Consider the following 25,196-nt stretch of genomic DNA (forward strand, 5'->3'; position numbering starts at 1 on the left):
GGGGACAGAAAAATTCCAAGGATAGAACAAACATTGTCTAGGAATTAAGGAGGTGACAATGCTGTAATAAGATATGGAGAAATAATTATAGGAATGTGTGTGCCACAAGAGTAAATATTGACTGCACTAAAGAAATAAAAAGAACAAAGTTCAGAAGTTGAGAGATGAGAGAATCTGTTACCTCCCAGAAGTGTTCATTCACTTTGTGGGTATCAGGACAGTAGATTATAGACACAGCCAAGCAATTATATACCTAGCAAGGGGAGTTTATTACTTTGCTCACATAAGGTATACACTGGGGATAGTTTCCAAAGCAATGTGTCCCCAAACTAGGCGAGTAGGCTGGTTTTATAGTAAGAGGGTATTGAGGTGTGATCTGGTAGGATCATGCAGTGGGATGATACCAGGTTTCAATCTGATTGGATCTTGGATTCTGCTATGCAGTGTGTGCTTTTTAATTCATTCCCTGTTCTTTAGTCCAAGTAGTTAGGTTCCGTCCATGGCTGCATGCTTGGTTCACTGGGGCATGCTTAGGTTACGTGACCTTCCATCTGAGAATCTGTGTGGCATCTGAAAAACAATACACAAATTTTATTTTATGTAAATGTTGAGCCAGATATGATGCAAAATTACAACAAATTTTTACCATTCAAAAACCCTTTTATGAACTCATAGAATTTACACTGAGGTTTAACACACCAATTGAAATAATTGGATTTAGATAAGTAGGAGACAAAGACATAGTCAATACAAAAGAAGATTAGCAGGAGCAAGCTTGATATTTCTGGTAGATACTATTGATATCAGAGATACTTGGAAAACCCCAGGGATCCTTGGTCTTCATGTGGACCTTTCATATTTTGGACCATTTTATAGTGTATTTGAAAGGTAATTTCTGTATTCATTATTTACTCAAGCACAAACTCTTTATGTTATATGTGTGAACCAAAGAGAGAGAAAGAGAGAGAGACTGACTGTGTGGTTGTACAGGTATCTAATAAACACAGGGGAATGATTTCCCAAGGCTGTGAAGCCAGTCACACCAGCAAAGGGACCACTTTCTTTTCCTTTGGTCATTGGTGATTTGAAAACCCCAGTGGGCCCTGCCTTTCCCTGGTGTACTGATAGGAGGCCAGGGGTGCTATAATATCCTTCCTTGTTGAGGCAGCTTGATATTCCAGGAAGAAACTTCTATTAGTCAGTGAGCTCTGACCATCAGTCAGAGATGGGACAGCCTTCTTGGACACTGGTCTACTTTCCCAAAGGCATGTTTGGTGAGATTCAGGATGACCTGTGGAAAGATGGTTTTGAAGCATATTACAGGTTACTAGAGGATATATTTGGGGGTTCAAAACTTTATCATTAGGTATGGGGGCACCTTTGGGGTGGTGAAAATATTTTAAAATTAAATGAAAGGAATGGCTGGACCACTTTGTGAATGTACTAAATGCCAATGAATTGTGTAGTTTAAAATGATTTAGGTTGAGTTACATGAATTTTACCTCAATTAAGAAGAAACAACTTTATCATCATTGTAAATACAGAATTTAGGAAATTAGCTACATCAGGGAAAGAGGCAAGGGTCAGGATGGTGAAGAGCACAGAGGTATGTGTATTTTATTTTTTTCAAAACAGAGTCTTACATTGTCACCTGGGATAGGTGTCCAATATAGATTTGGAATAGGTATCTTTACAATAGCTGGTATCAGCCTAGCTCACAGCAACCTCAAACTCCTGGGCTCAAGTGATCCTCTTGCCTCAGTCTCCCAAGTAGCTGGTACTACAGGTGTTCACCACCATGCTCAGCTAACTTATCTACTTTCAGTAAAGACCAGGTCTCATTCTTTCTAGGGCTGGTCTCAAACTCCTGAGCTCAAGGCATACTATTGCCTTGGCCTCCCAGATTTGTGGAATTACAGGCATGAACCACCGTGCCTGGTCTGTTAAAGGTCTACTTCTGTGGTGTTCAAATTGTTAAAGGTCTAGTTCTGTGGTATTCAAAGTGTGGTCCCCAGACCAGCAGCATCAGCATCACCTGGAAACTTATCAGAAAGAAAATCCTGATGCCCCCATCTCTACTAAGTTAGAGACTCTGTAGATGGGGTCCCAAAGCCTGAGTATTAAGAAGCTTTCCAGGTGATTCTCAGGCACTCTACTGTGTAAAAACTATTGATCTAGTTCTTGAGTTGGCAGGTATTCTTACATGTGTTGGTTTTACAATTTAATAAAAAACAAAATTCAACAAAAAAACAGAGTCATGCAAAGACTGATGGTGACTGTTGTGTCCAGATATAAGGATGATATTTTAATATGATTCTGTGAAATTGAGACTTCTTTTGAAAAAAGAAAAAAAAATCTCAGCAACCCCTCCATCTTCATATACAATACCTACTCTAAGTAAACACAAAACAGTAGAGATTCAGAACAGATGTTTTTATAGTTAAAAATTTTTAAATGTCATGAAACACAAGGTAAGATTATTGTAATAAGAAATAGATACTTCTCCCTGAACATAAGGGAAACACCAATCTCTCCTCTTGGTTCATAGCTTAAGCCTTTGCACCAAGTTTTTTCCAAGGCTTGGCCTTCATGCTGCCTCTGACAGCTGCTCTATCTGGCACCTGTAGCCCCTGCTTTGTGGGCTTCCAATCTGTGCAGAGCAAGGGGGAGCCATGAGAGATGTCATCTCTCAGAGTGAGGAGAGATGAGCAGCTTCAATAGAGATGTTACACCTTTCTGCTCCCAGCAGGGGCTGGGGATGGAGGCCAGGTTTGGACTAAAATGGGAAGACTGGCCTGTCTCCAGCATGTTCTTGGAGCTTAGTGAGAATGGAGTGTGTGCCTGGAGTAATTGCCTCCTCAGCACAGCAGCCTGGTTGCTATTGTTTTCCTGCTATTTTCTCTAAACAGACCATGTTATCTTCTCCTGTGAATATTAATTTCCCCTGAGTTAGGATAATTGGTCTGAGAACAGCTATCTGCAGAGCTGTGCCATTTTGGCAAGACTTTTCAGTAAGCCCGGGCCAGAGGACTATTTCTTGAAGTGGTTTCTACTTCCCTCTAAGAATCTGTCCTTTCCCAAGTGAGGTTATAGAGCTTGTCTCAGAACCTCCTAGCCATGACATAAGAGAGCTGGGACTCAAATCTAGGATTTCTGAATTTCATTTCTGGAATTCATCCCCTGACCTTTAATAGCTTTAAGTAACATGCAAATGTAAAGAACCAATAAATATCTGCTCAATGCATGGATTTGTAAATACAAAGGAAAGGAATTTGTGCTCAGAACAGAAGTCAGACTAAATTTCAATGTAATGAGGACTTTGAGCAATAGTGATTATTCAAATCCAGAAAAAAATACCTTTGACATTTGTGGTATGGTTGAAATGGATTACATAAACTGTTAAAGTAAAGGCAGGATAAATAGATCATGGGTGTATACCACATTGATAGCTTTTCTAGTTTTAGTTGAAAATATTTACTACGTGTATACCCTATGCAAAGTGCAGTAACCAAATGCAGAGTCAGCGCCTGCTGGCATGGAGAAAGTCAGACAGTGGGAAGGATTGGTGTCATTGGCAGGGGTCCTCAAACTGAGGCCCGCGGGCCACATGAGGCGGTGTGATTGTATTTGTTCCCGTTTTGTTTTTTTACCTCAAAATAAGATATGTGCAGTGTGCGTAGGAATTTGTTCATAGTTTTGTTTTGTTTTTTATAAACTATAGTCTGGCCCTCCAGCGGTCTGAGGGACAGTGAATTGGCCCCTTGTTTAAAAAGTTTGAGGAGGCCTGGCTAGACACTCTGACATGGGAGCAACTCAGAGTGCCACAGGATTAGAGACTCAAAGCCAGCAAAGGATATTCTCTAAAGGTAATTACAAACTGGTTGTGGTTGATGATGGAAAGGTTAATACTCTCCAGTTTGTGCCACGATCTGTGGCTCCATCTGATCTCTTTGTATTTCCCCCACCATCTAGGTAACAACAGGTGGAAGAGCCAGCTACTACGTGTCTTACCGAAGAGAGGCCTTTGCCCAGATAAAGCTGCCCAAGTACTCATTGCCGAAGGTACGGCATGCGACACCAGCTGTCCTGGGTCCTCGCACACAAAGGGAGGATTGGAGACACACTCTTGTCAGGCTGCTGGGAGATTTGATCCCTGACTGGGAGGACTGCTAGCATCCAGCCCCACTTACCACTGACTGAGTGCTTTGGCTTCTGCTGTTGTCACTGAACCTGGGTTCCGTATTACCCGTTCAGCGGGGTTTTTTATTTCCTGTGACTCAGACATCTGGTATAACCTTAGGCCGTTTCTCAGGGGAAGGGGACTTCTTTCTTTTGCAAAGGCCTTATTGCCAGGTACCAGGCCAAGCTCAGGCACAGATGCTAAGTGAGTGTGTGCATAAAAGTACACAGCTAAGTCTTGTGGTTTTCTTGCTTCTCTCTTCACTTTAAGGCCAACTGTATTATAAATGTACTGCCTATACTTCCACTCCCCCCTGCCACTATGGATAATTAAAAATGCATAATCAAATAGAATGTTAATATAAAATCATGGCATTTTAACACTTCTGCTGGAAAATTATAAAACTTACTATGTGGACCCCATTTCCTGTGAACATTGGCTTCTAGGGGAAGAGGAGCCTTAGAACCTCAGTGTAAACATGGACAAGATATAATTACATCCCTTAATGAAGAAGCCAGAGAAGCCAAGTCTAAGGTTGAACATGTGTGGAGTATAATGTTGCACAGGCTTGGGTCTCTAAGCTGGTGTAAAGAAACAGTATACTGCTGTAAGTTGACTACCCAAGGAACTGTAACAAACTGGTCAACATATAGAGGCAGTCAATATAAAGAACTAAGCCTACAATACATTAAATATATGTGGTACATATCCAATCTATGAAAATTAGGTCAAAAAGGTGGTAAATGTAAGAAGGTAGTCAACTATGGAGGTTCTACTGTACTTTGAAAGGCTAAATGAGTACAGAGGTAGGAGGGATTATGACATAAGAAAGTGAATAGTTTTCTATCCCACAATTGTTTTTGTTCATTCAAGTATTTATGCATGTGTGTATTCATTCATTCATTCATTCGTTTCTTCTTTTATGCATCCATTCAACTATTTTTTTCTTCCATTTAAATTTTTACTCTGTGCCATGCACTGAAGTAAACTTTATGTATAGAACAGTGAATAAAACACAAATGGTCCCTGCATTCACAGACCTTATATTCTGGCATAAAAGACAGATGCTAAACAAGGAATTGGAGGTGTGGGAGTATTCAAGGGCTATCTTGGCATAAAAAATATAGTTATTCAAATGAGGTAAATGGGCAGTAAGGATATTTTCCTGGAGAAAGAGATGTTCAAGCTGATACCAGAAGGATAAAAAGTTAACCTTGCAAACAAAGGTGGGGAAAAGCTGATAGAAAATGAAGACACAGACCCTATTTTAAGAAAGAGCATGATTCATTCAACAAACTGAAAGGTCATCTTGCTGTCTTGAGAAACTAGGCTCAAGAGAGGCGGGAGTACAAAGGCTGATGGGGAGGGCAGAGACCATATTAAATAGCTTCACAGGCCATGGAATCAATTTCTTATTTTCTCTGCCCTCTCAGTGATTAGCATTTATGGGGCTGTGTATGGTACTGTGGGTGCAGGATGTACCCATCAGATATTCTAAACCCAAGCAAGAAAGAGGAATCCTACTTCAGAGAAGATTAGAAAGGGGGAATTCATAACTATGCTTTCTCTAAAGGAGAATGGCCCTTTACATCTCTAAGCCCAGGAAATAGGTTTAGAGAACTTCCTCTTTAGTAGAAGGCTCATTTTTTTTTTTTTTTTTTTTGTCTCTGTATCTGTATATTTTAGTTATTTTTAACCTTCTCAGGGAAATAAACAGTTTTCCCCCCTGGGTAGTGTGGCTGCAAATGGGGACAGATGAGACCCTGAATTGATCACAACCCTAGAACATTCCATGGATGATTAGCTGCCCATCGCAGCACTATCCACACAGCCCCTTTTCATAGAGAAGCTTCTCATTAATAAGAGGGCTGCTGCAAAAATAGCTGGATGCTTATCGATCCACTTTACTAACCAGTGTTGACCCAGGTTTTCACAGTCAGGGCTGTGAAGGTGGGGACAGAGAGAGTGGGCAGAGGGGGGGTTGTAATTTCCATTGTGAAAAAATGGAAATGGCTTTTAATCAAGCTGTTGCTGTTCTATGAGGTGCTGTGGCTGCTTTTAGGCTGCCTGCTTCAAAACAAAAGCTAGAAAAGCTCCCTGTCATCACTGCCCTGCACCTCTGTTCCCAGCCTGTCTATACAGAATGTGCTCTCCTGGAGCTCTCAGTGGCTTTGGAGTGTTTTGCAGAGAATGAAATGAGTGCCATTAATAATGAGCAGAATTATTACGAGGAGCAGCCTTGTGCTGAGCTCTTCCTAACTCAGTCCCTGGGCACTGGCTTGGTGTTCTTATGAACAATCATGAAAAGCTCAAACCAGCAGAGGGCCAGAGGGCAGGTGATAGGGAGCAGGCACCTATGGAAAAGAAAGTGATCTTCTGAGCAGAAACCCTGAGCTTTCATTCTAGCTCTGTCACATGTTTATCCATGAGCCCAGGTCTTCCCATCTGTGAAATGGAGATAATAATGCTATTTGACAAAGTTATGAGGATTCATTGAATGGCTCATTTTTGGTCAAATACAAAGTGCTCAACAAATCTAAGAGACAGTGTTGATACAGGGGATAGTATGGAGGCTCTTAACCTGCCAGATCAGTGAAGGTTAAGTTGATACAGGGGATAGTATGGAGGCTCTTAACCTGCCAGATCAGTGAAGGTTAAGTTGATACAGGGGATAGTATGGAGGCTCTTAACCTGCCAGAACGTAAAGATCAGTGTTCATGGGGGATCACTTCCCAACCTTACCTTTGGACTCAATATTGCCTAAGATGCCCGCTGACTTGGATACATCCTCTTTTGTCTCTTGAATTTCAGATGTATTCTTAGATTACTAATCCAATAAATCAGTCCTACAAGAGAAAATTTAATTTCAGATGTATTCTTAAGTTACTAATCCAATATTTGTCCTATAAGAGAAATTTTTTTTGTTTTGTTTTGTGTGGCATTCACTTTGGTAGTAACAATATTGATCATCTTTGCCTAAGTCCCATGCTTCTGGAAAACAGCCAGAATTTTGTGTTTGGGAAATGGCTTACTGCAACCACCTGACTTGTTAAGATCACCTTGTTTATCTATAGCAAGACTGAATTTCTATTCTTTTCCTCATAAATGATTAGCTGAACTGTTGTCTTATGACCAATCTAGACAAAATGGCTGTTAATTTGACTTGACCAAACATAAAGCCACCTTTTCTCCTTTCTCAAGCCTCTGAACTATGGCCTACTCTTAAACTTACATAAGCATTGAGAGGTGAAATGAACATTGCAATGAGGAACTAATCTGAGAATCAGCTGACCACAAAGAAAACAATGTCCTGCTCAATATCTCGATCACACCACCTGCTCACCCTATTCCCCACACCACCTTCCTTCTAGCTTTGTTTTATTTTTCCCTATAGAAGAAAATTTTTTTCTGCTTTTGCTCTGAGATGCTGCAGGTATTATGGTCAGGATGTTCTCCTTGCAGTTGTCTTTTCAAATAATGTCTCCTCTCTCCTTGCTTTGTCTGGGTTCATTTTTTTTATTTGACAGCAGAATATGGTTAATCCCATTTTGAAGAATAAAAGAGAGGAGAGGGGAAATATGTCTTAGAAAATTCATTATAATGATAATGAAAATGATATTAACCTTTTGTTTCCATAGTTTTTACATTTCCCCAAATACTGATTTATTCTTCTCTGCTGTGTCACAGCCACACTTCTTAAAAGAGTGATCTGTAATTCTGATTTCTTTTCTCACTTCCTATTTGCCCTCCAACCCACTTCTAGTTGTCTTCTTTCCTGCCCATCCATCTGTCCACTCTAGCCATTGTTATAGTGACCACCTACAGGCCAAATTCAATAGATGACTCTGTATCTTTATCTTAGTTTTTACTGCTTTATAGCATTTGATGCTGATGGAAAAAAAATCCATGGTTAAAACCCTTTCCTTTGGCAGTATTTTATTCTGTTTTTCTTTTCTGGATTGCCTTCCTCTTGCTAAAATATTAGCTCCTAAGTTCTTCTTGCATTCTGCATGGGCCCTGGGTAACTTCATCATCCTCCCTCTTCTTTTTTGTTCTTTACACCTGCATGCACAGCCCCAACTGTGCATTGAACTCCAAACCACTTACCCAACTGCCTATTTGCAGTACATCCTCTTAAACATCCTGGTTAGCCATTCTAGAACTGAGCTCTTCTTATGTCCCATATGTATCATCCTGCTTGTATGTTTGCTTACATACTCCATTTATTTGTTCAGTAAACTTTCATTGGATGCTGACCATATGCCGGATACTCTGATAAGTACATATTATAGATAAAGTGATAAATAAGAGAGCTATCATTTCTCCTCTGTGGGATCCTATTAATGATAAAAAAAGATATCAAACAAATAATTACATAAGTGATTATTTAATTATTATTGCATTGAGTGTTGTAAAGGAAAGGCAGAGAGTTTTGGAAGTCAAATATTTGAGAATATGTGTGTGTGTATATATATGTATATATGTTTATGGATATATAGTCTGACAACGAAGTTTGTGAACTTGCCACTATATGCTTATGCTGGCAGCACTGTACAAAAAAACTCGATAAGGTTTCATAACTTTGAAATATTATTGTCTCACAGCTGTATTCATGTTGGCAAGTGGTAGTGTGCTGCTGAATGGCATTCACTATTATTATGTATTTTTGGCTGTCCCAAGAATGCCAGAGGTTGAATTAGGACAATAAATAAACATTAAATTTCTTGTTAAACTTGGCAAGAGTGAAAGTAAAATCAGGGTAATGTTAGTCTAAGTTTATGGGGACAATGCCATGAAGAAAATGACAGTGCACAAATGGATTAAATGTTTCTCTGAAGGGAGAGAAAGCATCACTGATGAAGGGAGATCAGAGAGGCCAGTTATAAGAAGAACTGACAAAAATAATTCTTCAAGTTGTGTGTCAAAATCACTGAGTGACTGTGAGAAGTGCAGAAGACCAGGTAAACATCCTGAGAGAAACAATTGGGAAAATTTTAACTGAAAATTTTGGCATAAGAAAGTCATGTTCCAAAATGGTGCAGAAGGAGCTCACCAATGAGCAAAAGCAAAGGAGAGTGGGAGTTTTCTAAGACCTTTTAGAGAGGCAAGATGATGTTTTGGGCCATGTTTTCACTTGCGATGAAATGGAGGAAGTGGGTACTACAACACCACTGAAACAAAATGTCAAAGGGCCAAATAGAAGTCAGCTAATTTTCCCAAACCAAAAAATACTGTTAGTCAAAGTCAAGAGTCAAAACAATGTTGCTAATCTTTTTTGATACCAGAGGGATTTTCATCATAGTGAATTTGTACCAACTGGAAAGTTAACCAAGTTTACTATTTAGAAGTGCTTAAAAGGCTGAGTGAAAAGTTAGAAGAAAAACAACCTGAACCTTTTGCCAGCAACTCATGGTTCTTGCATCACAACAATGCACCATCTCACACAGCACTGTCTATGAGGGAGTTTTTAGCCAGTAAACAAATAACTGTATTGTAATACTCTCCTAATCACCTGATCTGGGCCCCAATGACTTTTTTCTCTACTCAAAGTTAAAGTAAATATTGAAAGGAAAACATTTTGATGACATTCAGGACATTAATGGTAATACAACAACAGCTCTGATGGCCATTCCAAAAAAAGGGGTTTCGAAAAAAAGCCTTGAATGGTGGGCTAGTGATATTCACCACTAGTGATATTCACCAGTGAAGTGTGTAGCACTTTTTCTAAGATGAGTTCATGAACTTAATCATCTACCTCCTGTGTATGTATGTGTGAGTTGTGAGTGTGTATAATCTCCTCTTCCTTATATCCTGTAGATTTGCATTCTTAATATCATGCCAGTTCATCTCCTACAGTCCACATAGAGACCATACTTTCTTAGTTCAGGTCTTCATGAGTCATCATTTGGATTGTTGTGGTGACGTTTTAAGCCTTTCTCTTTGCCTCTAGTATTGCTCCCATATAAATCCCCTCTTTGCACTGCTTCCACAATGAATATGAGCCCACAAGGAATCCAGTCTTCTCCCATCAAATCTCCACATTGATCAACTCAAATCATTTCTTTCTCCTGCTGAAGAACTTGTGACAGCTTTGTAGATAAAAGTTAGCCTGCCATGCAGAATCTCTTGTGACATAAGCTAGTCTCTGTTTTCACTTTCTTCAGAAAACTGTTTTTGAGCTATACCAGGTTCCACCCATTTTCTTGACTGTTCTGTTCTCACTCTCCTATAAGCCTTTGTACTCTCACCACCATTTCCAGTTCCTCTATTATAGTATTTAGTCAGGTTCAAGAAAGGCCATGAATGTATGTGAAGTCTTTCCCATACATGTGATTTCTTTCTCTGTATATTTGTGATGTCTGGCATGTGGCAAATACTAAATAATATTGGTATTTATACAAGAATAAAGTTACATTAAGCCCAAATTATAATAAAATTTATTATAAAATATAATGTATTTTTACCATTTTTCACCTAGGAAGTCAAAGGTTTGGGTTTTCAATGAAGCAATTATGATTCTTCAGCATTATTGTCTTGGGCAGGGCTGAAGGGGAATCTTATTTGTATGTATTTTTCCAAATAAAAGCATACATTTGTTTTTGTCTGACACTCTTCAAATTACAAGTTTAGTAAAATCTCAACCTGAATTTATACTTTTTACATTTTCCTTCTTTTTATTTCTCTCTTTATCAACAAATTTCTCCCTGCATGGTCTAAGGTACAGAAAGTTAAGAAGTGACACATGCTTTGGATGAAGTAGCCAGATTAAGGAAATTAGCTTCATTATCATTCAGACCCCTACTGGACCAACTTTAACTAATAACAATATTCTTTGTTTTTGAAGACTTAATTTTCTGGTTATTGTTGGTTGCCTTCTTCCACTATAATACCTATTTGGAGAGAGGTCACATAGTTCAACATGTTTCAAAGAATGGTCTCCCAGACTTAGGTGCACCAGAGTCATGTGGAAGATGTGTCCAGATGATAAAATCTAAGGCTCTGTACCAGATATGCTGAGTCATTATCTCAGGCAGTCAGACCCATGAGACTGTTTGCTACTGAGATCTCCAGGTCATTTGGATACACACTAAAGTTATAGCCCTACTGATAAGGAGTTTTAAATGTTGGCTTCTTAATTAAGATTTGGTTTAAAATAAGATTAAGTCTTAGATTTAAATCTTAGTAAGGTCATTTATTAGCCGAGTGACTTTGGCAAATTAAGGACTTTTCAAGCAGATGTCCAGAATCCTAGATACTTGAGAGCAGCCTGGAGTACCTGTTCTCCAGGTAACATAGCCCTAAAACAGCATTCACCTAAAACGTACTCACAGCAAACCTGGTTCTCTCTAATCCTGACCATGCCACAGTGTTTTAAGTTGTTGTTGTTTTCTATCTCTTTTACACTAGTTTAGTCTAAAATAACTTAGCTCATTCATTTTTATGACCAAAACATTTGGGAAAAACCAAGCATTTCTATTGCATTTTTAACAGGGTAAGTGAATTTAATGCGTATTTCCTACAGCTTAGCAGCTGGGTTCTTGGGCATTCATTCCACACCAGCACAACATGATTTCTTCGCACGGTTTTTAAGAGTAAGCTTTCTTTCCATTTTGAAGCAGCTCAGCAGGAACTTGTAATTCTACAAGGTGTGTGAGCACAAATGAGCAAGTGAGGTCTTAGTCAAGGTGACCTGGAGTGTTCAAGGCCAGAGGCTGATATTCGACAAAGATTCTTCAATAAAAGGATCCAGAACTTGCTTTTCTACTTCTCAACCTCCAGGTGTCTAAATCAAATGGGCTTGCTTCTTTGTAAGGCATCTTGGAGGAGCTCTCCGTGGTCCTGACATTATAGACATTGCGGTTCCTTTTTACTTGAAATGGTTTCTGGGAAAGGTTGACTAAATAAAGTGAAGGCTGGATTCCTCCTGATTATTAACTTACTGTCGGCTCCAATTTCCCACAGTCTTATAGTAAGTGCCTATAGTAAGTGACAAGGGTGTCTTTCCTTTTGATACCTATTAGTCTTTGGTATACATGCCAGTAGCTCCTTTTTATTTTAAAACGTTTTTGGCAAAAGCTTATCCATATCAACCTGTCCTTCTGAAAGTGTCAATTCGCAAGTTAAGGGCTTAAATTTTGTACAATGCCTAGCCACATAGGCAAACTGGCTTTTGTAAATTATTTTTAATTGCAAACTATTAGATTTTATTTTAGAAATTATCCACCCCAAGATTAAAATTAAAATGACTTCAGGTACCAGGAATTTAACATCATTGTGTAAATGATAGATCATAAGAACACATGAATATGGAGGGATGAGACCCCAATGACACCAATTCCTCCCAAAAGATGAGAGATTCAAGTTTTTCATACAGGATGTGATCAAACTAAACCTTTAAGATCCATATTAACTTCACAAGTCATCAGTTTGAAATAACTAATTTAGAGGCTGTATATCTAAATGGGTACTTTCTTGGTAGCCCAACCTCTTCACTATTTAGGTGAGAAAACTAAAGTTCACGGAGACTGACACATTTACCATTATGCAGCTGTTTATAGTATGATTCAGAACCTTAAATTCCAGGCTGAGTATTCTTTTCTCTATATCATTGATTTTCAAATATGATTTTACCTTATGAGCGACAGAACCACCCTTCCCCATATTATGCAGAACTTCAGTTCTAACAAGTTCAAGTAGTTCTGCCATGATTGAGGCAATGCTGGAGGGCCCAGACCCCACCCATTGGCTGCAATTCCATGGCATTCTCCTAGAAATCCTCCATGACTCTGCAGGTTCTAAAAATTAAAAAAAAACAAAAAACATGTAAACCACTGCACCATGAAATTAAAAACATAAATAAAGATCTAAAGACAGGCTGGACCCTTTCTTCTTTACATGTTGTGTGAGCTTCTCTTACAAGGCTGTCTGTTTCTGTTAGCACTAGTTCTAACATTCAGATGCAAAAATAAAAAATCTAAGTAGATGAATCCTTGGAAGCTATGGAAAATAATATCATTCTAAGTCCCTGGGCGGCGCCTGTGACTCAGTCGGTAAGGCGCCAGCCCCATATACCGAGGGTGGCAGGTTCAAACCCGGCCCCAGCCAAACTGCAACCAAAAAATAGCCGGGCGTTGTGGTGGGCACCTGTAGTCCCAGCTACTCGGGAGGCTGAGGCAAGAGAATCGCTTAGGCCCAGGAGTTGGAGGTTGCTGTGAGCTGTGTGAGGCCATGGCACTCTACCGAGGGCCATAAGGTGAGACTCTGTCTCTACAAAAAAAAAAAAAAAATATCATTCTAAGTCCCTTATACCTATCTTGCTGTCACTTAGCAAGGAACAGAGATCATGAAGCTCGTGATCTGATACAGAATTGTTTACCATTGCCTATAACTCAGGCTTTTCATATATTATGGTAATTACTCAGAGTCCCAGAGGGCAGAGAGATAGGGGCATCTGCTGCCTCACAGGCCTTCTGTCTTCTTTCAGGACATGCACATCATCAGTACAGATGAGAACCAAGTGTTTGCCGCAGTCCAAGAGTGGAACCAGAATGACACATACAACCTCTACATCTCAGATACAAGCGGGATCTACTTCACTCTCGCCATGGAGAACATCAAGAGCAGCCGAGGGCTAATGGGAAACATCATTATTGAATTGTATGAGGTATGTAGCCAAAATTGTCCTTCCCCTAGATTTGCCTCTTTTCAGTTGAGTTTTAATGGTAGAAACATAAGCATTGGAGTTCTGAATTCAGATCCCACCTATACCACTTAGCAAACTGTGTGACTTTGGGCAAGGAAATTAATATCTCTGTACCTCCATTACAGTAAAACAGAGATAAAATATTTACCTAATGAGATTATGGTCAGATGAGGGCATATATATAAAATATCTTATGTGGTGGCTAGTCAATAAAGTTGATATCCTTGTATTACATACATGAGCATGATTAAAAGCTAGAACTGAAGGTACTTGGAGAAGGTATTTTTTTCATATAGCTTTGTAAACTCTATGCTTCTTTCTATAGAACTCACATGGAGGGAACACTGCAATTTATGCACCTTCAATTATTTGGCAACTTATGTCTTATGAACAAATTTTATAAGAAAAGCAAATATCAGTGATAAGAGTGAGGGTTTTTCTAAGATGCCACCAGATGCCAACATCTGTGCAGGATGAAAAACTGGCTGTGACATAAATATGTCACTTCTATTTTTTCTTTAATATGATCACTAGTTGAATAATTTATCTGGGAACGTTTCAATGACTCTAAGGATGTAATGCTTTTTTAAAACCATAGTGTGTGACCTTTGACATCCCTGCACAGTGAAGGGACCACCTGGATATGAAGTGTTGATTTGAACAAAGAAGACATGTCTTAGTATCCAACATTCACCAGTGACTAATGGTCAAACCCATATAGGTTGTAATGGTTGAGGTTGTCCTTGGAAGGAGATGAGTTGTCTATTCTGGGTGTTGGCTTCAGATGGCCTGGGTAAGCTCCCCCCTTGTAGGCTTTCCTCTTTGTAGCTTTTAGGACAATGAGTAAGTACATGAGCTTCTGCTCTGCAGTGGTCTCTTGAGCAGTGCCTGTCAAAGTTCCAGCATCCCTATATTGATATCTAAATTGGCTACTCAATTACTGGGGGTGGCGGAAATATTTAAGGTTGAAGTTGTTCTGTTAGGTAGAGGGATAGCACACAAGCATGGGGAAACTAGAAATACATTTTTTAAATATGGGAATGAATGTCATTGGGTAGAAAACAAAATTGGTAGAAATATCCTGATTTCCTAGAAGATAACTGGCCAAGTGCTAAAATAATTTCCTTTAACAAGGTCCCAGTTTAGGTAATGTCCCAGATTTTTTTACAGAGTTGTAAAGACTGGTAGAGGGGATTAAGGGGTGTACCCTTTGGAAAACTTACATTTCTGTGCCTCTAATCATACCAAGAGGCAGAATTATGCCCTTGTTATTGGTCAATATGTTACACCTTGTGGGAGGGTTTGCATTAATGTTCCCAGGACTTAGGCCATTCCAAGATCCTGCTTGTACAAGCAAGAATGCAAGATAAGTTGACTGTGGCCATGTGATCAGACCCACATAAGAGAGGGTGTAGACAGTGCTTCAGATGGCCCTGTAGTGAAGAAAGTCCTGTGTCTCTGACCCTCTTAGTACAGTGGGGAGGTTTGTCACTATCCTGTTATGCTGCCCCTTCTCTGAGAAAGAGAGCCTGAAAATCTTTGGTCATTGAGAACAGGGAAATACGGGGGTATGATATGGAGCATGAATCAAAATGAAGAATATGCCCAAAACACATGCGATTTTTTTTCTTCCTGTTGAAGTTGGTCTTGTGTTTTCAGTCTTATTGAAGAAAAAATAATGCATAGAGCCATTGCATCCATAGAGAAGCAAGACATAGTAAGCTGGGCAACTTTCACTGTTGAGTTTGTTCTCCATTCAATTTTGCCAGAGTTGATTGTGCACCTACTTTGTTGTCAAGCCCACAAGGAAGGCAGGAGAGGTATTATATGGTTCTTACCCTTGAGCTTGCAGTCTAGTTTGTCAGGTTTGAGGGGATCAATAAACAAGGCTCTTCTCCTGGTTGACTGATGATGGGATCAGTTGAAACATAGACAAGGGAGGAGGCAAATGGAGATCAAACACTGCTTTAATGCTTTTAAAATAATGTAGAAGGAAGAAGGATGCTAACACTGTCCCCAGAATTGGGACAGACAGAAATGATAAATCAAATAGACACCTGTTCCTAAAATACCATAGCATGGCACATACGATGTGATCTTTGCAGGTAGATTCCTAAAAGAGAGGACAGGGGGGCAAACTGTGTGTGTCAATTTTTTTTTTTCTCAAAGTTACCACTCTGATTATCAGTCCTTCTGCCCTGGCAAGGCAAGAGGGAAGATGTGGAAGGCATTCCAAACATTAAGAATGGAATGAGCCAAGGGTTGAACGGATGGTGCGGATTTGTGAGAAAGTGAGCCAGCCAGGCTAATTGTGTAGAATAGATGCTCATCAGGGACAGGAATGAGGGCTGGATAAGTGGTTGGGTTTCAGACTCTAGGAAGCATTTAATACCAAATAGATAAATTGGAACCTGACATTATCTAGACCATGACCATATTGAAGATTTTTAGAGGGCAGTGCTGTTTTGCACCTGGACCTACATTCTGTAGTTTGGACATAAAGCTCAATTTAATTGGTCTCCAGGGGTCACTAGAATTTAACCTTCTTTACTGGAGATTCTCATAGAATCTGAGATTGGGTACCATATGGCCAGTTAGCAAAGAGACTACAATTTTTCTGGACTGGAAGTGCCCTTGAGTAATGCAGCTGGGGAAAAGTTTTCACATTCAACTCAGCTAAATTAACACACTTATATGGAGTATATTTTGTTTGGTGATAAAAGACAATCTACTAGAAGACTGTAAGGAACTCTATTAGGGTAGTGACCATAGGCTGACTTGTATTAGGGGTGTGGTTATACCAAGTTGTATAGTGACAAAAGAGGAAGATTAATTCTAACTTCAGGAATTGGGGGGATGAGTTACCTTAAAGGATAAATTGCTTGGGGCGGTGATCAGAGAACCACAGTTTGATGAATAGAGGTCCTTTGTCATGTAATGCTGAGGGGCCTTGTGGAATAGTAGAGACAATGATTATAAAGATATCAGTAAAGAGCTTGACTGAAGAGTTGGGCATTTATTCTGTGGGCTAGTATTTCTTTTCTTCTCACATTTACATATCCAGAAAATATTTGCATGTGTGATGTAGTCCTCTGTGCCTGGTTAATTTTAAGATCATGTAGTGTAGGCCATTATACCCATTTCCCCTTGAATGAAAGGTCATAGGTACCTTTAGGTAATTTTTAGATGTCAGGTGACTTGGGCTGACCTTAGCCACACAAAGCTACTGGTGTATCACTTTATCTTCTGCATGGACCTCTGAATCCTCTTTTTGACAATGGAGAAGAAACAAATAAACAAGAACTTATTTGAGAATTCACTTTGTAAACCTTAGAACCTAGAATCCTTGGAGACTGGTCGAGATCAATTCCACTGCACTCCTCAAAATCTAGCAAGGCTGAGATAATTTCCATTTCAAATTTGTTGGAGTACTCGTCCACTGTAGACAGATTTTCTTGCTCGTTCTTTGTGTAATCTCTGCTTCAAAGTACAGTATTGTCATGGCTGTAATGACATAATCAGGGGAGAAAATAAGACTTGGTGACCAAATAGTAATCAGTCTCTTCTTTAAGATGTCAGAATTCTACTCCATCAAAACAAGGCTGGTATTGGTAGTGAACATAGTCTATGGTGTGTACTTACTGTTATTCTTATAATACTCATAGAACTCTACTGTGGTTTCTTTACACCCCTATCTATAAATTATATTTCTTTTTAATTACGTTCTACTGATAAGTCAAGAAACAAATATTCTTTCCAAAACCCACAGATGTATTATGGGAACATTTTTTGAGCTGCTGGCTTGATGTATTTTCTTCAGTGCTTTCCTAGATGTTATGATCAACTTATAACTGCTCATGACAATCACAACAGCATACCTTAGACCAGCACTATCAAATAAATACATAACGTGAACTGGTGTATGCTTTAAATTTTTTGCTTCCCACATTAAAAAGGTAAAAATTAAACATATGAAATTAATTATAATAGTGTATTTTCTTTAAGCAAAGTATAAAAGTAGCATTTCAGTATATGCTTGGTATGAAAAATTATTGAGACATTTCATATTTTTTCCATTCTAAGTTTATAATCTTGGATGTGTTTTATACTCCCGTGCATCTCAATTCATATGCTAAATTTTCAACAGAAATACTTGATCAGTATTTACAGTTCATAAAATTTACAGTAGAAAAAGGCGATTCACATACCAAAGCTATTTCAAACATACTGACAAGTTTGCCAATAACTGAATTGGGTATAAGTTTTTAATTTAAATTTATATTGTTTAAAATTAAATAAAATTAAAAATCAGTTTCTTAGTCCCACTAGCCAAATTTCAAGAAGCCATATGGCTACTGGGTACTGTATTGGATTTCATAGTTGCAAACAATTTATATATTTTTTCTCATTTAATTCTCACAATATGTCTTTATATAGTTAGTCTCATTTCCCATTGTGCCTATGAGATTACAGAGAATTTAGTAATTTCACTTAGCTCTTACAGCTGGTGGTGCTGCATTTAAAGGAATCCATGCCTGTGACAAAAAGCTCAGGCTTTTCCTAGTATACATTTTTCTTTCACATCTATTTTTTTAATGAGGTATAATTTTTGCACAGTAAAATTTACCCTGTATGATATACAGTTCTATGAGGTTTTATTTGTGCATACAGCTGTTTAACTACCATCACAAACTGGATAAAGAATGGTTGTGTTACCCAAAATATTCCCATTTACTGCCTTGTTATAGTCAACCCTCCTCCACCTATAGTTACTGACAAACACCAGTCTGACTTCTCTTTGTTTCCAGTTTTGCTTTTTCTAGAGAGCCAGTTGGTGGAACTATATAGGAGGTTGCCTCTGTAGTCTGACTTTGTTTCTCCCAGAAATGTGAGATTGAGCCACGTTGTTGAGTATATCAGTAGATGGGCTTTTGATTTCCAAGCAGTATTCCATGGTGTGGGATGTGCCATAGTTCATTATCCATTCACTAGAGAAGAACATTCAGGCTGTTTCCAGTTTTGTGTGATTATGAGTAAAATGGGTAAATACTTAGTCGCAGGATTGCTGAGTTAAATGTAAGAATATGTTTATAAGAAGCCACTGAAATGTTTCTATATTGGCAGGGCCATTTTGTATCCCCACCAGCAATATGACAGTCACAGTTGCTTCACATATCTGCAGCACTTTTTTTTTTTTTTTTGATGTATGTGTGTGCACGTGTGTAGCCATTCTGATAGGGACCTAGTGGTATACTTCTTGAGTGACTAATTAAGTCAACCCCACTAGACTTGGATGGACAAAAAGGAACTTTCTTGGCCAGCTTCGGTGTTCTCGTCTCTTGGCCCATATTACTGATGTTTCCCCAGAGCCTGCCCTTCATCCTCTCTTTTATCATGACCTTTAGTTACTCTTCTTGGGTCAGATGGACAGATGCTTATAGACTCCACAGGGACTTTTTCCCTGGATTGACTTTCATCAGCTCCTCACCACAGGTACAACTCTAGGGACAGCCCAAGGCAGATCACAGTAATTGCTTTTCTCAGCAGAGCCCTGCATTCTTTGTCCTGAGGTCCCAGGGAGGTGACCAACAGATGACCAGGCCACCTGGACTCAGAGCTCTGCCAAGGGGCCTGCTGTTGGTTTCCCTCTGCACTTCAAATTAATTCCCAGAGGGAAAGTGGGCCACACAGGCTTGACACCTGGTACTTCCCTCTTCTTTGGGCACCATTACATGGTCCCCTTCTCCCTGGACTCCTGGAACCAGCAGCCCCAGCCACACTTCTGATTTCATACCATAGTGGGAGGAAGCACATTGAAAGTTTGTTGGATGTTAACTACCTCCCTGAATGAAGAAGGGTCAAAACGCATGTCTCATTCTCCAATTACTGTACATTGCATGTCGTGAGTGTAAGCAGTGTGTCATGACATGTTTGAGAAATATCTGCATATATACATGTGTACACATATATGCATATATGGCTATGAGTCTACTAGGTCACAATGTAAACATATTTCTTACTTGGGTTGCAGTCAAAAGTTTGAAAACTATTGGCCTAGGGTTCATAAAAGCAAAGTGCCCTCCAAAGTTACAGTTCATTTATACAAGACATGGTGCCAAGAATCAATTCAGTAATAATATAAGGGCTTTGAACTATCCAAATACAAATGGGAAGTGTCCTGATTCTTTCACACAGGAGGGAGATTGCTCTGGCATTATGTAAAACTGCAGGTGAAATGGCTTCAGAGCTACACATAGGTTCCCTGGAAATCTCTCCTTTCTACATTTTTTTTTTTTTTTTTTTTTTTGGTCCTCATTCTCCTGATTTGCATTCCTAGGATATATGGGATACACAGAAAATGCCCATCTGAGTGGTGCAGCTCTCAGTGGGAAAATATGTAATGATTGTTCCATTTGCTAAACATGCTTGCCTGGAAGAGCCCAGAGGTGGCCTAGTCTGGTACATAAAGCTGGGATGGAGGAGAGCAGCCCCCTAGGAGCAATGGGACTATGGGCCCAGGAGTCTGAGTCTCACCTGTCTTTTTTTTCCCAGGAAATGTAATCAAGGCTATGAGCACATGTTTGGGGGAACAGGAGGGGTATTAGTTTAGGAAGGTGAGTCATTAGCTGGAATCATTAGCCAGCTTGGGTCCTGCAGAAAAGGCTCTAGTTTTGTGGTGAATACAGAAAGGGAGCAGTTTCTAGAGAAACCCAGGTTTCATTTCCTATAAGGATGGGCAGTCTTATAGACCCTAGAGGAGCATGTGAGATGCTACCCTTCCTGAGATGGCCCCAACTCTCAGCCAGGAGGGCAGGGTCGCCTCTGGGAAAGGACATGACTCTGACACCATTGCCTCCCCACCCCTTGGCTTCTCTCCTTACCTACCCTCTGTCCAAGGCAGGAATCTAATCAATTCCATTGTTGGCCCTTTCTCAAATTCCCCTGGTGGTGTCCTTCCAGATAATTCTACTCTCCTTCTGATATTCTCTGCCCATTTCTTTGTTTGTTTACTTTTATTTGGGTTGGCATTCTCTTTCAAGGCCAATCAGGTTACTTTAAAAAAAAAAGGTAAAAAGAAGACTTTTTATTTCATCAACTAATTATGTCATTCAAAATAAAAAGCTCTCTTCCATGGAGCTGTCCCCGTCTTCTCTCTGGACTGCAGCATACGTGCCTCAGTTAACCACGATACTTGAAAAAGGGCAACAAATACAAATAAACCTTGGCGATATCTGGGTATTACCCACAAAACCTGCCATTTAACATATTGTTTATACATATTTAAGCTATTTGAATTGCCTTTTGGCTTTGGAACATGCCGGAACTTGTATGGAAAGTTAAGGGAATCTTTCTTTGACGTAGGACACTGTCATACCAAATGTCTGTTCTACTTGTCCAGCCTGCAGAATAGAAGGAATTAAAATTTGACTGAGTGGAATTTGTGCTTACCCTAGAACCCTTCTGGGTGATAAATCTCTTTTAATCCTTTAGCTGCTTGCTTTGTGCTGATGCTCTTTTCCATTCAAAATATCAAAGGCATTCAAATCCCAATATAGTAGAAACACTGGCAAGAGAGCTCCACATACCTCGTGGATCTTTTCCCAGTCAATTTCAAAGTGACCGTGGGCTGAGACCCAGAGATGCTAAGTGAGTTAGCCAGAGTCACACAGTAAGCCCATGGCATGGGAAGAGATAAATGCCTGGTCTCCAAATTGTGTCATCTGCTCAAAAATATCTACCTTACCACTAATCATGAGGTTTAGAGCTCTACCATTAAGGATTATCCCTCAGTGCTGGAAAACCCATCTACAAGCGTCTCTTAAGGAAAAGCACATGTTTTCTAGAAGGGGTAACTCCCTCTTTTATTACCAATAGTCCACTTCATAGGGAATGTTAATAGTCAATTAAAGATAAGGTCCTACAGAATTAGAGACCAAAAGTAGGAAAAAGCAGGTGGCTAAGAGAGGGAAGGGACAATCTGGGGTGGGGGTGGGGGCGGTTGCACAGGGTACAGAGATGAACTTCTGAAACTTCTACATGGCATGCATTTCTCACTATGTTGCTCCTCTTCCTGTGTATAGACCCAGTATGTTGTGGAAAAGGCTGGGGCTTCTCTTAGTATCTCTAAGACCTCAGGCATTTTGGCCCAACATAGTTCTCCATCTTTCACCTTTTTTCCTAGGTAGCAGGTATCAAAGGGATATTCCTGGCAAACAAGAAGGTGGAAGACCAGGTGAAGACATACATCACTTACAACAAAGGCAGGGATTGGCGCCTACTGCGAGCTCCAGACCTAGACCTGCAAGGAAGCCCAGTGCACTGCCCACTGGTTAGTCACCCAGTCTCACATGAAGTTCACAGGTTCAGGCTGGGTACCCGGGGATGCTGTGTAAGGACTTTCTTTCATCCAGGGTCTTAGGAACTTGGCTGGTGTTGAGCAGTAATACCCTGCAACTCCCAGGGCATTGGCCTGCGGACTCAGACCTAGCCAGAGCTCAGTATTAGTGATGCATTTGTTAACTGGTGCTCACATGATGCATCATGTTTTGGTAAGTGCTTCATAGATATTGAAGTAAGTAAAGGTCATCATAGAAGGCTAGGAAAAGTCAAGCTGGAATGTCCGTATGAGACAGGGAATTAATCTATTCTCATTTTCAGGGTTCTTGCTGTGTGGAATATTGGGGGAGGCCCTGTGGAAGGCATGATGTGTGACATGGTGTATCTGTCCCCATGTGGTGAAACTAGGTAGAGGGGGCAGGGAAGGAAAGACAGTTAATTAACAATAAAATTCACACCCCTTCATGTCCTCTGAATGAGGGAATATATACAAACTGTTATGAGGTCCCAGAAATGGTTTTGTTTCTCCTAAGCAAAAAGTTAGTTTTTGTCACTTACTCAAAAAGATTGAATAATGTACTCTTTTGCTTTGAGTACTTGGAAGGTCAGAAATGAATGGCTGTCTACCTGCGGGAACTGGTCACAGCATGAGTTTTGTTTTCCTCAAACATTATCCATGGCTTTATCTTATCTTCTTAACCTAATTTTCTCTTTTCTTCTATTTCATTCTCTTCTTGTTTTTATGTATGGTATAGGGTGAGTGTGTGTTTGTATGTGTATGTAAATTCCCAATCCCTATTAAGAACACAGCATTTGAGATAAATAAATAGAGAATACAGACTTACATAATTTTAGATGATGATGTCAAATATTTTAAGTAAAATCATCAACAGGAATAAGACACATAAAACAGGGAGAGCCAGGGAAATCTGATTAAGAAAGTGGGTAGACGCCAGCTCTATTTCGTGTAGCTTTCCCTTCATTCCTTCCAATGGCCTCTCAGAGCTTCAAGGAGAGAGCTCATGTCAAGATCGGAGAGATATGGGAGGAAGTCTGTGTCATCCTGGTGGAGGCCTGGTCAGTGAGGCTTCATATAAAGCTAACTGGGAACTGGGCCTTGATGGATGGGTTGGGTGAGGAAGGGAGGGGAAGGAAAGGGAGTGTGGATGGAAGTGGGAGCAGGAAGCAGCTATGACAGGTGCTCAGGGCAACTCCAGATGTGCCTGTATCAGTCATCTCAGGTGGAGGTGACACCTGCCCCTACATAAATGTGCAGCTCATCATCTAACATCTTTCTATTTCTGGAAGCCCCATCTCTAGTGGGGTGTGGAGGTATATCTAGAGTTTCCTGGAATGAAACTACTTTCTTCTCCATTTTAGCCCTTCTGTTCCTTACACCTGCATTTGCAGCTCTCTGAAAATCCGTATTCTTCTGGAAGAATCTCCAGCAAGGAGACAGCTCCAGGACTTGTGGTGGCTACAGGTAAGGAAGGCAGACCCTGGGCTTTCCTCACTCGGGGATTCTAGAGTAACTTTGTCACCCCGTTTTGGATCATGGACTCATTTAAGCATCAGATGAAAGGTTCAGGAACTCTCCTCAGAGTTCATAGATCCCCACTGCTCATCCAAGAACCTAGGATGCAAAGAGCTCCGGACATGTAAATTCCGGGTGAAGGCGTCATACCTCTAGTCAGGGCAGTCCCCTGTGCTTAGCAAGAAGTCAGAGTTCCTCTTGAAGTCAACTGGCTGATCAGAAAGACTGTTTATAATACGGAACTCACACTGTAAGAAAACATGATCTATGAACTTCCTAGCTAACCTCTTACAAGTTAGGGTAGTTTTCTCCTTACGTGGAGGATTCTTTACAACAGGTTTAACCCCAGTGCAGCTTTTAATTGGGAAGTCGCTGGTACAGGTAAAGGTTTGTTTACGTGTGATTAGCCACTAAGCTGAGAGCCTGGGGCAAAGGGCAGAAAAACTAAAGTTTGCATGGTTGGAACCACTGTCCACTGACTGTTGATCAGTGATAGAGCAACTCTGAGATGCAGATACAGAGACTCTGAGATGAAAGTCAGACTCTCCCAGGGGAATGTTCTCTGATTAGCTTGCACTGATTTCTACACACCTTTGCAGGAAGACAGTGATAGCATAAATCAAGGCAGGCTTCAAGTCTCTGAGGTTATAGCTCTGGTGTTAGGCAGCTTTTTGTTCTAATGAAAGCAGATAAATTCACAGTGACTTTCTGAGTAGGTACATTCTGTTTTTTCTCATCAAGCCAGAGCTCTGACCTCTGCAGTTTATGCTCTCCTAGACATGGCTTCATTTCTAAGCCTTCAACTTTGTGAGCTTTTAAATACTGCCAGGAACCAACCATTGTAATCAGATTGACAGCTAGAAAAGCCCTCTGGCATTTCAGTCATCTCCTTATGGGCTCAGGGAAGCCAGGAAAGTGAGACACCAGGGCAGGCTGGCTCTGTGGCTGTTCTTCTGTCTTGGGGAGTGGTTCTCACACTCTGTCATTCATGTGGATGGGTCCTTCTGACTCAGGGGCTGCCACACCCTAAATATCTCCTTAAAGTCTATAGGAGGCACAGGGCTAGACTGTAAGAAAGTCTAGTGAGACTTACAGTGAGTTCCATAGGCAACACTGGAAAACATGGATCAAGAATAAATATTAATATTATTTGAAAGCATGCTATGTAGCCAGGGATTGTTCTGTGTGGCCTAACCACCCCGATCTTCAGTGTTTTCATTGGCAAAGTGGGAATAATAGCACTAACGTAATAAAATTGCAGGATTAAATGAAGCAATGAATTTAAAATGCTTAGAACAGTGCCTAGGGCATATTGAATACTCAATATATGTTACCTATCATCATCGTTAATATTATAGAAGTTAAAACTGTTCTTCTTACATTAGAAGAATGTAATTCCTTCGCCTCCTAGATAGCATGCACTGTGCACACAACAAAGCTCA

General features: G+C 40.1%; 1 protein-coding gene across 1 annotated transcript in view; it reads left to right on the top strand.

Moving 5' to 3' along the window:
* Positions 1-25,196, top strand: part of SORCS3 (sortilin related VPS10 domain containing receptor 3) — a 632,023-nt gene that overhangs the window by 511,395 nt on the left and 95,432 nt on the right. Inside the window, exons 8-11 of the mRNA XM_053585949.1 lie at positions 3,973-4,062; positions 13,665-13,844; positions 22,066-22,212; positions 23,601-23,703. Of these exons, the coding sequence (XP_053441924.1) occupies positions 3,973-4,062; positions 13,665-13,844; positions 22,066-22,212; positions 23,601-23,703 (520 nt within the window). The remainder of the gene's footprint in view (positions 1-3,972; positions 4,063-13,664; positions 13,845-22,065; positions 22,213-23,600; positions 23,704-25,196) is intronic.

This window comes from Nycticebus coucang, chromosome 3, assembly GCF_027406575.1.
Source record: "Nycticebus coucang isolate mNycCou1 chromosome 3, mNycCou1.pri, whole genome shotgun sequence".
NCBI lineage: Eukaryota > Metazoa > Chordata > Mammalia > Primates > Lorisidae > Nycticebus > Nycticebus coucang.